Consider the following 14623-nt stretch of genomic DNA (forward strand, 5'->3'; position numbering starts at 1 on the left):
CCGCCGCCGGCACCGACCTCCCGGGGGTGGGCACGGCCCCGAGCGCCGGCCCGGAAGCGAAACCGCCCCCCCACCCCGGAAGAAAATTCCCGCCCACTCTGCCGCGCATCGCCATCCCGCCCCAGCCCGGAGGGAGGGGCCGCTCCGTGGTCACGTGACTGCAGTGGGGCTATATAAGGGGCGCGCGGGCACGCGTCCTGCCTTTCCGCTTGTGGCACGGGAGCAGGTATGGTTACGTAGCTCTGTGTGTCGCCGGCGGCGCGCGTGTGGGGTTATTCCGCTCAGCCCCGCTCCGGCGCGTTCGGTGGGGGGTGTGGAGGCTCTGCGGGTCGTTGCTGGTTCGCGATGGAAGCTGGAGGAGGAAGATGGAGACGGATTGTGGCGGCGGGGCCCGGCGCGCCCGTTAGGCCTCGGCTCACTGTGAGGGCGGGAGCGGCTGCGTGGGAGCGCTTTTCGCTGCCGCCGCTCTGCTTTGTGCGGCGAGAGCAGTTCGAAAAAGCTCAGAGCGAAGCGCACGGGGAAAATAGGCGGTGCAGATACGAGCACCGGCTGGTTGCGCTGTGCAGCTCTACTTAAAGATTTCCAGGAGGTGGTAGTGCTCACTGTTGCCTGCTCAGGTGTGAACGAGTGGTTCTAGTGATGCTGGGGAGGGAGAACCCTCTCTGGGGAGGCTTTCAAATGTGTATTGTAAGTGAGGAGGTGCCCCTGCCCCTTTATTCGGGTTGTAGGCTGAGCTCTAGAAGGCCTCGGACCTCCTGTGCTGTTGGAAGAGTAACAGAGCTCCCTTGGCATTCCATGTGCCCGCACATGATGAAAACTATGTTGGTAGGGACATCTGAGAGGCTGATGAGTACCAACATATCTGAGCTGGACGTGGAACCGGGGAGGGAGGCAGGCAGGCAGATGGAGTGGCTGAGGCACCACGTGTTCAGTGCTCCTGGTGCTGCTGGATCCACCTGCTGGCTGCAGTCAGTTGGAACAGGTCAGTGATTCTGACCTGTTCCTGGTAAGCAATACGGGCAAGTAGTTATGTGGGTGGGTTTGTCTCCAAGTTGGCGTCCTTTTAGTAAGGGGAAGCTTTGCAGCGAGGCTCAGGGTGTTGCTTTGAGTTGCGCTTCCTCCTTTTTTAAAGGAAATGTGTGACCATAATATCCTCAGACTTAATAGAAAAGCTGACGCACGCTCTTTTGTTCTCAGTGTAAGATGAACCGGTTACACTCTTCTCTCTCCTGCAGCTTCAAAATAGGTGAGTGCTGTTTTTTGGAATATAGAGCTTAAATTGAAAAATAATATGTACTGTGTAGGTGCACTTAGAGCAACTAGCCTGGATTACTTTTCTATCTCAGGAAGAAATTGCAGGACCCGTGTAAAGCAATTCTCATGTCTCTTAAGTAATTTTCATTCTACTGCTGGGAAAAGCCACATGTTCCTTTGCTGGAAATTGGATTTCAGGCTCTCGGTTCTAGAAAATTAGTTCAGCTTCTAACCAGACCAAGAGTACACTAGATGTGTGTCTGTTCATTACTGATATTTCACCATCCACATCAACAGATTGGGGAAAACATTCTCAATGCATGTTTCTAAAAAGGACCTGTAATGATCAGGATTTGTCAGTAAACTGGAGAGCCTGTGATGTTTTCAGTATTAGAGTAGTGGACAGAAGTGATTTCTGAAAACTCTGTGCTGAGGCTTTTTCCATGCTTACTGTCACTGCAGTGACAGCTGGAGATGCTCCCTAGTTCTGCAGGCATTTGATGATGTCCTGTCTGACTTTCAGGCCTGCTGCTGAATATGAAGACTTGATGCTACTTCACAAGGTAAAACTTATTGGGGGGGGAAAAATCAAACATTTAAGGGCTCACTGTTTAGATCTTATTTTTAATTTAATGACCTCAGTAGGCAGACTTTATTCCCTAAGTTAATCCTCTGGTGCCACAATGATGACTATATAGTTTGCTACTCTTGACCAAGAAAATGATGAGAGCTCAAACCACCATAACTTCTATCTGAGGCACAGCAGCTTAAAATTCACCTTGATAAAATATTTTGGCCTTGAATTTACTTTCAGAAGCTTTTTTTCTTCCAGGATTTGAATAATGCACTCATGGAAGAAACATCACCTGGTAAGAAGCTTTGTGCAGTCTGTGTTTGGGTTTGTTCTGTGTAGCTGCTGAGTCACTGCAGTGAAAAGGGTGGGATGCATAAAATGGGATGGCAGTGCTTTGGGATTCATTGCCCCTGATGCACAGAAATGGGTACTTGTTAGTATTTCAAGCACTGTACAGAGATTTTACATGTTTCATTTTGAGAATTTGAGCTTTTCAAAGTCCTTGCTAGATGACTGCTTGATACTATTACTCCAAAGCAGATACAGTGATGACAACATAGTTCAGCAGATTGTCTCATGATGAGCCATGTTCTGTCTTTCGCTCCTATCTGATGTATCTTGCTGTTGTATGTGGCTCCTTGCTAGAAGTCTAGACTTGACTAAGAAGGCAGAGGGAATCTGATTTTCTTTTGTTGCAGGCACTGGGAAAAGCCACGAGATGAATGTGCAAGGTAAATATTGCATTAACTGCAGCTGCACAAACTAGCTTTCTGTCCCTGACCCGTCAGAAGGCTGTGTGTGATGACAACATAGTTCAGCAGATGACTTGTGATGATCACTCTACTGGTCTTTCGCTCCTATCTGATGCAGCCTCCTGTGCCTGGGGTAATTCTGGCAGACAGTTCGCATGGGAAGCTTGGGTGAAACACTGTATTCACCATGTTGTTGCTTTACAGTCTGCCCTGCCTGGAGATGGAAGAGTGCCTGTGCCCAGTAGAGCTAATTTACCTTTGCTGATGTTGGTGAACATGCTGCTGTTACAACTGAAGGTAATTCAACGTATTTTAGAAGGCTGTGTTTGACTGTGCTGCTTTTGTGGACTAGGTCAGTTACAGTGCTACATTTAGGCTTGCATTTGGAAAATGCAGAACCATATTGCTTCTGGAAAATTTGCAGCAAAGATATGTGCCCTAAATATGTCTTAACGATCCTGTATACTTCCCAGTAAAGTAGAAATTTTGTGAAGTGTTCAGATTTCTAGAATGTTCCTGCTGAGACTAAATGCCTTGAGCAGTAAATGCAGCAGTGCTAATTTAGTATCTGAAATGCTTTTTCTGGTTTAGGCCAACTTGAATGTTTGCATGGAGTTGAGGTTACTGGAGGTTTTTTGTTTTTTTTTTTTTTTGTTTTGCTGCTTTTTGCAATTCTAGCAATTGAGGAGTAAGATCCCAAAGATGCTGAGGAGAGCTGTGGGGTAGATTTGGGCTCCCCTGTGAAGGATGGGAATGTTGCAGTCTGCTGTAAATGATGTTGAATCAGGTCTCTGATCCCAATGAGGATAAAACTTGACTAAACACTGATACAGTATTTGACTGAGATGGTTGTTCTTCAGCTAAAGATTTTTGTTGGATCACATCTAATGGCAGCTTTTCCTTTGCAGGCTTTGAAAGTGCTTCTCATCAAAACGTAAGTACTTGTTTTTAACTTTGAGTGTTAGCATTAACAAGCCTAGAATGTGCTTGTGAAATGAAATACTCAGCTGAGGGCGGGGAAGGAGGGCAGCATTAGCTGCTAATTGCATTTCAGCCAGTCCAGGGGGATGTGTAAAAGAAGAGCTGGATAAAGGCCCATCCTACATGGGCTGGCTTTGTTAATCTGCATGTGTGCTTGTGAAATTGTTGATAGCACAGCACATCTGGGTCCATCCTGTTCCCAAAGCAGCCATAGCCCAGAGCAGATAGCTGTCCAGTGACTGGATGTGTAGGCTGCCTGTGTGATGAGACATAAATACCCTGACTTCAATCATGGAGGTCTGCAATTAGCTCTATCTGACTTCAGGCATCTGACTAGATTTCATTCTTCTGTGTTTGTTTTTGTGCTCTCCTGACTACTTTTTCTTCTAGTACTGTTGTGGAACTGTGAAGTGGTGCAGTTGATTGTGCTGCAGGCAGAAGTGAGTAACCAGTGAATTTCTATTACTGGTCATGGCTGTGTGTGTGTGATGGGGAAGATGCTAGATGTTAGCCTCTAATTGTGCTGCCATCTTGTAGCTGCAGGATTATTCTTAACCTCCTGCAGTAGATAATTTTGTAGCAGCCAGCAGGCTTCACCTACCAGGGTACTGGGAATTGAATTTCGTATTTGAGGCTCCAATTATTTGAGTGCTCTGTAAAGAATGTAATTGCACAGACAGGCTAGGCATGTCTTACAGGGTTATAATGATGTTGTCAAATGTCTGACCTGAAACTACTAATGTAGACTTCTCTTCACTGAAAAACCCTGTGTCTGGCAGCAGCCATAGGTGTGCTGGTAATAGATCATTAATAACTTGCAATGGGAGGGAATTCTGTGTAGCAATGGATATAAAGGGGAACAGCTTTTCTTTGAGGCTTTTACAGAAGTTGCTCTCTAGGGAGGTATAGGAAAAGTGCTACCTATTTTTGAACTGTAATTTAGGATCTTTCCTAGAGGAGAATGCTTTGAAGGTAGCTGCTGCTTTTTTCTGGGATGGAGTTGGTGGAATGTGAATGCTTCTGTGCCGCCAGATAAATGGCAGACGTTCGTCTGCTGATCGCATTTGTGAGCACCAGTAGCTTCAATGCATGTGTGGAATCACCAAAGACAGGTGGTGATAATTTTTCCAGAAGGAAAAAGAAGTTTCTGGAAGTCTCGTGGTTGTAATGCAGCACTAGCATTGTACTAAGAACTTACATCCTTGTGTTTATCTTAGATTTCAGAACGGAAGAACTGCCCAAGATCTTGTGCCAGATACTTGGTTGGTAAGCTCTTTGCTTCTCAGTTGCCATGAAATATTTTAATGAGATGTGTCGACCAGTTGAAATATGTAAGTGCTTCTGTTGGAAAGAACGCCTAAGCCTAGCAGTGCAGAGCTTGCATCAGTGACTGCTGCTGATAGAAAACAGTACAGTTACTGTTCAACTGTTTGTTGGGTAACTCATGCAGTGGGTTTTTGCAAGGATTATTACTGAATAATGTAATAAATTACTTGTCTCTGTGGCAAGATGAGTTTTTACTTCATGTGAATGAGGCGAAGTCTGAAATACTGAGTGTCCACTAAGGGAAAACAACAGTAACAACTTCAAGCTTCTCTAAGCATGTACTGTTCATGATGATTAGTTCTAAGCAATGGGAATCTCTCTGAAAGAGACTGAGGAGGACCTTTGATCTGAAACAGTACACAGATTTCAATCTTTCTTGAAACACTGCCACGCAGAATGTTAATAAAAAAAAAATCATTGTTACAGAGTGAAGCTGAAGGGGAGCATGTGAGAAACAACACCAACTTTGAGGTAAGTTTAAACTAGAGTATATTTTGGAGGTTATGAGGTCCACTAATCTCTGGGATGTTGTAAGGGTGGTGGTACATGAAAGTAGATTTGTGTGTATTTTGTTGCGAGTCTTGCACTCCCTGCTGTTGGGAGAATAAAATTGTGTGCATGGAGCAACAGTGAGCTGCAGTTCTCAATTTGAGTTAGGAATTTTCCCAGCAAATCTGGTAGCCTGATAATTCTTAAATTGTAGTCACTGGTAAACTTCATGTCTTCTGTTTCTATGAAGAAAAGGCTTGGCCACAGTGGCTCAAAAAACATTTTTTTATTGCTTGATGTCTTCACACAGTAAAAATCATAAAAGCTGAATCAGTGGGGACTACTTAAGCCAATATGTTGACAATTTAATACAGCAGAATGCACAGCAGCAGGCATACAACTCCTGGCTCGACACCTGCCTACCTGTATGGCTGTTCTGTGAACTGACACTAACACTGCTGCACACTTGGAATAAAAATACTCTTTAGCTGGCAAAAACTTCATAGTAGAATAATAGTAATCTTGCTTATGTTGGAGGTACACAAATTTAGGATTGAGCTGAAGATGTAGGTTGCTGTAGCACTTTGTTCCAGTGGTTTTATGGGGCTTATATTGTAGGTATCAGCTCATTCCAACAAAATGACTCTCAGTTAAAGTACCATTAAGCAAGTATAGCCAACTTTTTCTGATTCCTCTGGTGTTAGTGATTCTGTATTTCCAGTTCATTTAGGATTATAAGCTTTTTAATATTACATTAGGTGTTACAAATTGAAGTTGCCAGTTGACAGCTGAAATACAGCCTTTGAACAGGTTAAAATTAGTTTGATATTTTATAAACACACATATAGTGATATCTTACTCTGAAACAATTTCTCTCTTCCTCAGGAAAGGACTGCTCTGCCTCCTCACTGCGTAAGATAACACAGATTAATTCTCTCTTCTGGGAGTGTTGGTAACCACTGATGAAACTTGATTCTGCCAGATGAATTTCTGTGATATCACCATTTCCGTTCCATTCTTTCTGAGGTTACACAGCTGCTGAGGGCATCTCTTGGCAGGTGTGTCACTGCATGCTAAGTGTGTTTTCCTGCTTTAGGTGAGGATGCAACTTTGGAACTGTATGAGCAAACAGGTGAGTGTAGCTATTAATAAAACCTAGTTGCTGGAACAGATGATGATGATTAAAACCTTAGCTTGAACTCTCTCACTGAACAGAGATGAAAACCTAAGGTCTGAGTTGTTCCAGTAAGCTTGTTGTACTGGTTTGGTGCCTTGTAACAGTTCTTATGCCTTATTTAATAGGTGGAAGATCCCGGGATAATGGGTTGCACTTACATGAGCGGCATTAAAACAAGACTTTGTGATGTTAACATTTGCCTCATACACTGATTGGAGCCAATAAAATCTTGTAAACTCTACCTGCTGTTGTGAACTGCTTTGTGATTTGATTGCTTGCTATGAAGTAGCTCTAGGGTGTTTGATAAAAGCTACAATACTTGGTTTAGTGCAGGGAGCCAACTAGTTAAAAGAAATGCTAGTCCTGCAAGCGCTCTCTGCTGTAGAGTGTAGCTAATAGGAGTGTTAAGGCAGACTGGAGTTGACCTGAGCAATACCTAGGTTTGGGTGAAGTTGAAAAGAAAAACAGCAGAACAGACTTTTCACAGAACCACCACAGGGCTTGGATTCTATTAACTCTTTTCTGCTCGATGAAGTCTGGTCTGGTCAGTGGCATTGGGATGGGGTATGACTGTCCATCCTCTGTGAGGAAGAAAAATGCTAGCAGAGGTGGGGGACTTGGATAATCCAATCCTGTTTTAAAGGTAGAAATGTTTGTATGGTACTAGAGCCTGTTAAGGCATATCTGTTATCAGAACTCATTAATGCCATTATTTTCTGGAAAAACTAATGTTCTTCCCCCATCTTTTTGTGATGAAAAAGGAAACTTGCTGCTCTTAACACTTGAGCTATTGTATTGGTACAGCACTTTGAACAAGAAGAAAAACTAGATAACTCTTACAGGAATATTTTCTGATGCTTCCCAGAATTCTTGATTAAGAGGAACAAGATTGAGTTCTATCTCCCTCCCACTCCAGCTGGTGTGAACTACTTGAGTTTTTAGCCAGAGTAACTTCATCATAGATAAAATCAGTTAGAGATGTTCCTGTGTTTGCATACAAATATCTTCTGCAGTAAAACAAAAGCCATTAATAGGGTCTGTTTCCCTTCAGAGTTGATTAGTAGCCTCCTAGTATTCTCTGACTCTGGATTATTTCCTAAAATACCACACTTCATTGTGCCTGTTAAAGAGCTTGAAGGGACTGTCATAGCCTGCTGTGTAAAAGAAATCTTCATGGAATGGTTGGCCTCTGTTTCTTAAGAGTTTAGCCAAGGCTTCAGCTTCTTCAGCGTATTTATCTGGTGAGGCAAATCCACTGAAGGACCTGGTGGAAGTAAAAAGGAAAGGTTGTTTCATTCTGTTAGGAGTTCAGGCCAAAATGCAACTGTTCTCTGTTTTGTTTTTTTCCCAGAAGTGCTGGGGTGGGGAGCATCAGTATTTGAGCAATTCTTATACAATTTGTATTTAGAACTACCTGTCAGTGTACAGGCACATGCTATAGCTGAACTCCAGGCTCCTGGTTAGCATGGTATATTCACTGTACAGCTAAAAAGTTGATAGAACTAAGAATAGTGCAGCTCTTAGTTTGTCAGCTACAACCGTGCTGCTTACCTGACAAAGATGGCAGCTGCCTTCCGCTCCTCGACAAACACATCGGAGTCAGTGGGCTGTGGTGGGGAGTCCTGATGTTCAAATGGCACAAAGAAGGAGATCTTGAAGTCTGCACAGCCAGACTTTACCAGACATGTCACTGGCACAGTCATATCAATCTTGATTTCTAAAGAAGGATGAAAGATCCGTAGTAAGCTGCAAGCAAAAATGGTGAACGCAAGTGTAAAGACTGCTGCAGGCTTAGCCTAAAATCAGGTGCTAAGGTGGCCTCGGTGTTGCAGCTGAAAAAAATCTGGTTTTTACATTACCCTGCATGATTCTGCTTATATCTGCAGATATATGTCATTGCCTGGGATGCAAATCCATCCTGATGTGGTTCTTTGAGCTGAAGTTTCGCACTTGAAAGTGAGAGTTCAAAACCAGTGTGTCCTACCTTTCTCATTCTTCCCCTGGATGTAGTGGAAGAGTTTCCAGAAGCCCTGGCGCATTGCTTCCTTCTGGGTCTCTCCCTTAATGACTGTGCTGACCCACTTGGCTGTCTCATACTGGCGCAGTTCGGAGTCCTTTGCCTGAGAGGCAGCAGAAGTTACAGTGACCACAAGCAGAATACTGAAGATGACACAAAAGGGTAGCTATTCTTCCCAAATCAGCATTAAAGCACTGTGATCAGAAAACCCCAGGCAGCCTCATAGCTGCAGGCACACCCCGAAATCAAACTTTGTCTTCTTCATTGCAAAACTACACTGTTCTGCCTTAGAACAAGTTGCTTAAGATTTACAGGTGTCCCTCCTCCCACTTTGCTGTTAGGCATGAGCAGTGTTCATAGTAACGTTTCTTCATTGCTCGTCAAAGAATCCCAAATCCACCTTAACTCTGCAGCACCTTGGCTGTAGAGAATATCCTCCCAGGCCTTTAGTACTTACCATGGTCTCTATTGAGCTCCACCTAGGGGACTGCAGATCCAGAGACAGAAACGTTTGCTTGAAGGATTTGATCATCTTGCCAGATCTGAAAAGGAGACACAGTTTGTTGGCCTCTCCAGTCAATGTGGCATAGATGGGATGTGAGACAACAGTAAGGCTTTTCTGCTTAATTTCAACAGGTTTTCCTCATCCTTTGGTTTCTAACCTGTAAGTAACACCTTTCAGCCCCAGTATGAAGCAAAAAACTGTGAGGTTTAAAGTTCTAGCTTGAAATGTTAAGAGCCTTGGCTTATAATTTTTGCCATTACTCACTAGATGACACTACATAACCCGTATCCAGACAAAGCCTGCCTTTACATGTTACAGTATCCCTAGCATGCATTTCATGTTGCAGAAGCAGCATGTCATTAAGACACCATGAGGTGCTGATAATGAGGTCATAGCGGGCCATCTTCTCAAAGCACAACTCAATTGTGTGTGATTTGGGCATTAGAACAAGCTTTGAGGTTATTTTGCATTTCTTTGCTTACAGCTGCCCTCACAAGAAGCTGTTGCCCCGTAACTGCCTTTTTTTTTCCTCACAGGCTTACAGCATTCAAGGTGAATGAATGTTATTAATAGCATCTCCCACCTGACTGCTCTGAGTGACAAGGTGAAATCGTGCCACCTCATATTACCAACAAAGACAGCGTCCATGTTTTGTTACTGACTGATAGCGGTATCTAACATGAGTGGTGCACCATGTGCAATCCATGACAAATATATTTTAAAAGTCTTGAGTTACGCTGCCTTTAACACAGTGGTTTGTAAACGTCAGGCCACGACTACGTATGTAAAACCAAGACTGCTTTCTGTTTGCTTTCAGTGGCCTGGTAGCCATGAATATGGTGTATATTACACTTGCAGCCCACAGGCTGCTAGAGACTAGAGTTGAATATTATTCAACTCTATACTATACTAAACTCTATACTATAACCCTGTACACCTTGCTTTGATTCCCCTGTACACCTTGCTTGTGAGGTGGCTAAAAGGAGTTTTCTATTTGGGATTTATAAGGGTGAGAAGCTTTAAAAACCCACCCCAAACTGCTGGCAGTGCTTTCATTTACAATCCTTAAAGTATACAGACACGCATGCTGAAAAGCGCTATCTAGCAGCTGCTGTAGAGTTGTAGTACAGCAGTGATGTAACACAGACCTGATGGCAGCAGTTAAAAGCAGGCACTGTCCCTTTCCGTGTCCCAGCCTTAACATACAGCATAACTGCCCAGTCAGCACTTAGACCACAAGGTACTGTTCCACTCTAGTACGATTTCTGTCCGTAGTATTTACAAATCAAAAATAACAAGGAAGCAGGAATCCAATTGCTTTATTAGAAGCAAATGTGAACAATCTATACTGAAACTTAATACGTGGATATGTTTTATCCTTTGCCATCTCAAAGACAAAGCTGAAAAAACTTGGTTGGCACTTCCCTTTATTTCTCTTTGTCACACTTGGATAGGAAACAATTCATGTGCTGCTGGTACCCTAGCAGAGAAACAAATGTTCCTCCATTTCCATAGCTGCATTAGCTAGTCTGATTCTGTAATTGCCAGTCCTGACACGTTTTCAGAGCTGCTGCTCACAGCACTTGTAACTTCGCAACCAAAACCATCATGACTGCATGCAAGAAATACTTTTGGATTATGTACATAAAACAGCTCTTTTTGGGGAAGAGAGAGGAAAACGAGTCTTCCAAATATGGAGTTGAATTCATTCTTAGAACTACAGTAAAGCTTAGCTTTGGATTTTCTATTGTATTAATATATCTCTAACCCAAGAAGTCGTTTCCTGTTGCTGTTAACACAAAGGCTGAAAGGACAGAAAGCACAGCAGGCATCGCCACAGCTTACGCTGATGCAGTGAGTAAACGTAGCAAGTATAAGCCATTCCATGGAGCTGTTAGTTGCATTTAAGTGCAGAGAAAGTGGATGTACTTACGTTTTGGTGAACAGGCTGTCCTAGCTATTGGAGGCTGCGCGCACCCACGAGGTGCTACAAGTCGGTATTTATTTTAGTTCGATCAGACTCCGCCCATGCCTCAGCCCTGCTGCAGGGGATGCTGTTAGGAAAACCGGAGCTCTGGGTCTCATTGGAGATCTTCCACACAAAAGGCCGAAAGCTCCACCTCCTGCCCACCAGGCAACACTGGGTCCGATGTGTGATCTGGCTCCATAAGCAGTTTCACACCCTTGTGTAACTTCCACCGCTTCTATGGCACCGTGCCTACTTAGGGCTGGCTCAGCAATAGGTTTCGCGCTCCCAGGAGAAAGAACTGTACAAAAAAATAATGTCACACCCCTCCAACTCAGGTCAGAAGGTGGTGTTAGAGAATGAGAGCTTTTCCTTTTTAATCCTGGTGTGAAATGGTGGGTACAAATGTGGCTGCAAACAGCTAAGACCATCCTCACAAGATTTCTGCTGACATGTTATGAAAAGCACAGTGTTCTCTGATAGCTGGCTGTTTTGAATGGCATTTGGGGCTGGTCAGCCCCCTTAGCTCTTGGATATGTGCACAAAGGGGTTATACAGAGCTATTGTGAAATTCTATTGTGTTTATAGTACACAAAGTGAAGCTGGACTCTCCATTTAACCAGCTGCAGTTCTCGACATATTTAGATGCCAGCACAATAGGGCAAATTAAACTTCACCATTTGATTTCTAAGAACACCTCTCATGTTTCCCACACTTCATGCAGATTTCTTGCCGCTCGATTCACCCAAGCACTCTGAGACATTTGAAATCAATAGCTGGGAATGACTTCTAATAGAAAACATGCTGCCTGCAGAGATCTATACCAGGGTGCTGGCTGATACACTTATATTCTAAAAGGTTCAATTAAAAAAAAAAAAAAGTATATGCAAGTAGCACTCGCAAACCTTGATCTCATGCCATGAAAATAGGGTTGTGTAAAGAGGAATTTACTAGTTGAGCCAGTTAGAACATGCTAGGGCCTGAAACAGGTTCTCTGCAGGTTTAACTCTTCCTGTGGAGTAAACTGTTCCACCTGTTTTCTGCTTGGATCAAACAGGAAAATCATCACCAAGGTGTTTTGGGGACGGAGAAGCTGTTATTTTCTGGAGTATGCATTGGAGCTGCACTTGCTTCTGTAGGGTTAGCTGTTAAATTATTCTGTCACCCTAAATTTCCTGTGAAGTGTATGCTGATAATTACTTTCTCCAGAGCAGAGAAGGCCATGGAAGGACTACATCCTGCCACACCACTTTGGTCCATCTCAACAGTTAGCCCTGCTCACATGCGTGGAGGAGTTTTGCCTTGAAAAGGAGGGCGACTAAAATGTAGATAAACACAGGCCCACTAAATTCTTGTTTTGTTTCTGAAGCAGAGAACAAATCCCCAGTCAGTATGTATGTGCCAGCTGATGTTTCTGTCCCCAACAAAGAGCTAACTGTTCCCAGTGGAGTAGCCTGAGGTTTGAGAACAATCATCAGTGTTCCCCCAAGAGGTTGTTTTTCAACCCTCTCTTGTTCCTCATGGATGCATTGTGAAGACATGCCAACAGTTGTGAAGGGCAGCAGGGCAGCCATGAGGACATGCATTCAGTACATAACTATATATGTGCCTGTATCATAAATACCTGGGGGAAGGGGCAGGATGACAGCTGGCACATGGTTTTATGTCCGGGTAACACCTGAGCACGCTGATCTTAGCCATTGTCTGTTACACAAAAAAATAACATGAAAAAGCTGTTTTAGCACCTTGAGGTCCTGGTAGTTTGCAGAACATACAGGCAGGGATGTTCACCTGTACTGTTGGTGTGTTTGTCTATCTCTACTACATGGGGAAAGCAAGCCATATCATAATAGAAGCTTACATAAGTATGCTTTCATAAATATCAACCTCTCCTTGTACACTATACTTCTAATGCAAACATAGGTAAAAGACTTATTGCTCACAGAAGAGCTCTAAAATATATTAATTAAGCAGACAATATTCAGTATCTCATCTGTATGTATGTATGCGTGGGACTTGGCTGGTATTCTGTACAATAGCTAACAAAGCAATATTTTTCTGTATTGTAAGCTCAAGAGGCAGTAATGAGAGTAAAAGCTCACAGGCTTGCTGTTTGGAGCTGGAACTTTACTATTTTCATAAGATACTTGTGTGTGTTACAGTGTAGTGCGCTTGAACTTAAGTTGTGGTATTTCAGGCTACCAACTTCTATTGGATAAATACAAGGACAAAGCTGTGGTACTGATGGTTTCCATTTTTCCTCTGTGTAGGCTTAGCTACACTTGTCATTAACAAGCCTAGACAAGCCCTTAAACAACATGCTGTAAAGCAAAAATGCCTAGGTTTGTTCTTTGTTGTAATTGCAATCACTGTTGTCAAATGTATGCAAGTGTTTTTTAGGTCACCTTTATTCCTAGGGGTTCTTTTCACATTGCTTGCACAAATTGATGAATCTTTTCCACTGGCCTAATTGTGTCAGCCTTAGACAAACTCATGGAAAATGTTTTGTTACAGTATAGTTAGTGATAACTTTGAGTCGTGTTCTTCTAACTGGGAAGTCTGTATACTGATATGAAAAAAAGGGTGTGTAAGGGACTGAGAGGAATGCACGCTGCTCACATGCTCCAGGCAGTCTTGCTTTCCTGCTTAAGCTTCTCCCAGCATCAGCTGCTCTTCCACTTGATGATTCTGATTTAAAAGAACTGGGAGTGTTCAGGTATAAATGCATTTGCTTTTGCAAACACCTATCAGTTGCATTCTGAAGCTTCTACTTCAAAACAGAGAAAGTAGGTGTTGATGTTTCAAGTTACTGAAAATAATGGTCTGAGTCTTTCCATATGATTAGATGATCCTTATCTTTCTAATTCATCTGCTTAAAGAAACCTCTTATCTCCTTGATCTAAAGAAAGAGAAAAGCTTCTAGCAATTTCTATTTTCTTCTCATTTCCAATAAGGGAATGGGAATAACACAAGACTACCACCTTCTGAAGAAGCAGTTGAATGTACTGAAGTGCTGCTCCAAGAAGTCTCCATGTTATCCCCTGTAAATGGAATATCTCTCTAATGAGGTGGTGTTTGGACCTTGTGCTGTAACATTCTATGTCAGCACAGCAACTTGCCATTATTTGGTTGGCCTTCAGCCATAAATCCTTTGCTTTCTGGAAATACCTGTCTGTATTTTGTCCATGTGCTTTTTGCCTGTTACAAGAGATACATGAAAATGTTGCATCTCCCTTCTGCCTTGAACAAATGACACAGTTGCTAAAGCAATTCTCATTCTAAGTTGATGATGAGTATTGTTTTTTCACTACATCCAGATAGCCTTTGTGAATGAGACAACAGCTGCTCAGTGAGAGCACTATCTAAAAGCTTTCCAAATGAGTGACTTGTTGCTAGTGGTTCACTTCATCAGGGTTTGCATGGAACTCACCGATCTTGTCCAAATAAAAAGCATCCTACATCCAGCACCACTCCAGAGCATTCCTGACTTAGAGTTTTAGAAGATTTTCTTGCTGAAGGTCAACTTTTCTGAATCAATCTAAGTTTGAAGAATTAATCCTAAATTAATCCTCGCAGCTTCCA

The 14623-nt window shown here is 43.0% G+C and overlaps 1 protein-coding gene, 1 long non-coding RNA gene and 7 other non-coding genes across 12 annotated transcripts; 8 read left to right on the top strand and 1 right to left on the bottom strand.

Moving 5' to 3' along the window:
• Positions 1–201: 201 nt before the first annotated feature.
• LOC128072567 (uncharacterized) lies at positions 202–6794 on the top strand. Of its 4 annotated transcripts, XR_008202351.1 has the most exons (14): positions 202–226; positions 1198–1246; positions 1778–1817; positions 2087–2123; positions 2527–2559; positions 2785–2877; positions 3489–3514; positions 3952–4001; positions 4517–4673; positions 4779–4827; positions 5314–5358; positions 6262–6288; positions 6473–6508; positions 6679–6794. It is a non-coding gene; the product is annotated as an uncharacterized LOC128072567 (long non-coding RNA). The 4 variants fall into 4 exon arrangements; XR_008202348.1 differs by lacking the exon at positions 4517–4673 and having other exon boundaries at positions 203–226; XR_008202350.1 differs by lacking the exons at positions 202–226; positions 4517–4673 and adding an exon at positions 286–1006 and having other exon boundaries at positions 1717–1817.
• LOC128072875 (small nucleolar RNA SNORD74) lies at positions 796–875 on the top strand. Its single transcript, XR_008202482.1, has one exon. It is a non-coding gene; the product is annotated as a small nucleolar RNA SNORD74 (small nucleolar RNA).
• Positions 1625–1691, top strand: LOC128072882 (small nucleolar RNA SNORD75). The gene has a single exon (XR_008202489.1). It is a non-coding gene; the product is annotated as a small nucleolar RNA SNORD75 (small nucleolar RNA).
• LOC128072877 (small nucleolar RNA snR60/Z15/Z230/Z193/J17) lies at positions 2366–2448 on the top strand. The gene has a single exon (XR_008202484.1). It is a non-coding gene; the product is annotated as a small nucleolar RNA snR60/Z15/Z230/Z193/J17 (small nucleolar RNA).
• On the top strand, positions 2618–2701 carry LOC128072878 (small nucleolar RNA snR60/Z15/Z230/Z193/J17). The gene has a single exon (XR_008202485.1). It is a non-coding gene; the product is annotated as a small nucleolar RNA snR60/Z15/Z230/Z193/J17 (small nucleolar RNA).
• Positions 4262–4325, top strand: LOC128072881 (small nucleolar RNA SNORD78). Its single transcript, XR_008202488.1, has one exon. It is a non-coding gene; the product is annotated as a small nucleolar RNA SNORD78 (small nucleolar RNA).
• LOC128072867 (small nucleolar RNA SNORD79) lies at positions 5167–5245 on the top strand. The gene has a single exon (XR_008202474.1). It is a non-coding gene; the product is annotated as a small nucleolar RNA SNORD79 (small nucleolar RNA).
• On the bottom strand, positions 5651–11171 carry LOC128072565 (heme-binding protein 2-like). The gene is made up of 5 exons (XM_052666481.1): positions 11009–11171; positions 9028–9112; positions 8538–8673; positions 8105–8270; positions 5651–7817 (listed from the first exon to the last, which is right to left on the bottom strand). Exons 2-5 carry the CDS (start codon positions 9100–9102, stop codon positions 7643–7645), a joined length of 552 nt encoding a protein of 183 aa, XP_052522441.1. The 5' UTR covers positions 9103–9112; positions 11009–11171; the 3' UTR covers positions 5651–7642.
• LOC128072874 (small nucleolar RNA SNORD47) lies at positions 6331–6405 on the top strand. The gene has a single exon (XR_008202481.1). It is a non-coding gene; the product is annotated as a small nucleolar RNA SNORD47 (small nucleolar RNA).
• Positions 11172–14623: the final 3452 nt, after the last annotated feature.

The sequence above is a fragment of the Tympanuchus pallidicinctus genome, unplaced genomic scaffold, assembly GCF_026119805.1.
Source record: "Tympanuchus pallidicinctus isolate F22 unplaced genomic scaffold, pur_lepc_1.0 scaffold7, whole genome shotgun sequence".
In the NCBI taxonomy this organism is placed as follows: domain Eukaryota; kingdom Metazoa; phylum Chordata; class Aves; order Galliformes; family Phasianidae; genus Tympanuchus; species Tympanuchus pallidicinctus.

Coding starts and splice junctions, on each gene's coding strand:
- LOC128072565 (XM_052666481.1), bottom strand. CDS start 9,102: ATGATCAAATCCTTCAAGCAAACGTTTCTGTCTCTGGATCTGCAGTCC. Junction 8,674..9,027: donor GGAGCTCAATAGAGACCATG/GTAAGTACTAAA, acceptor GCTGCCTCTCAG/GCAAAGGACTCCGAACTGCG. Junction 8,271..8,537: donor CCAGGGGAAGAATGAGAAAG/GTAGGACACACT, acceptor ATCCTTCTTTAG/AAATCAAGATTGATATGACT.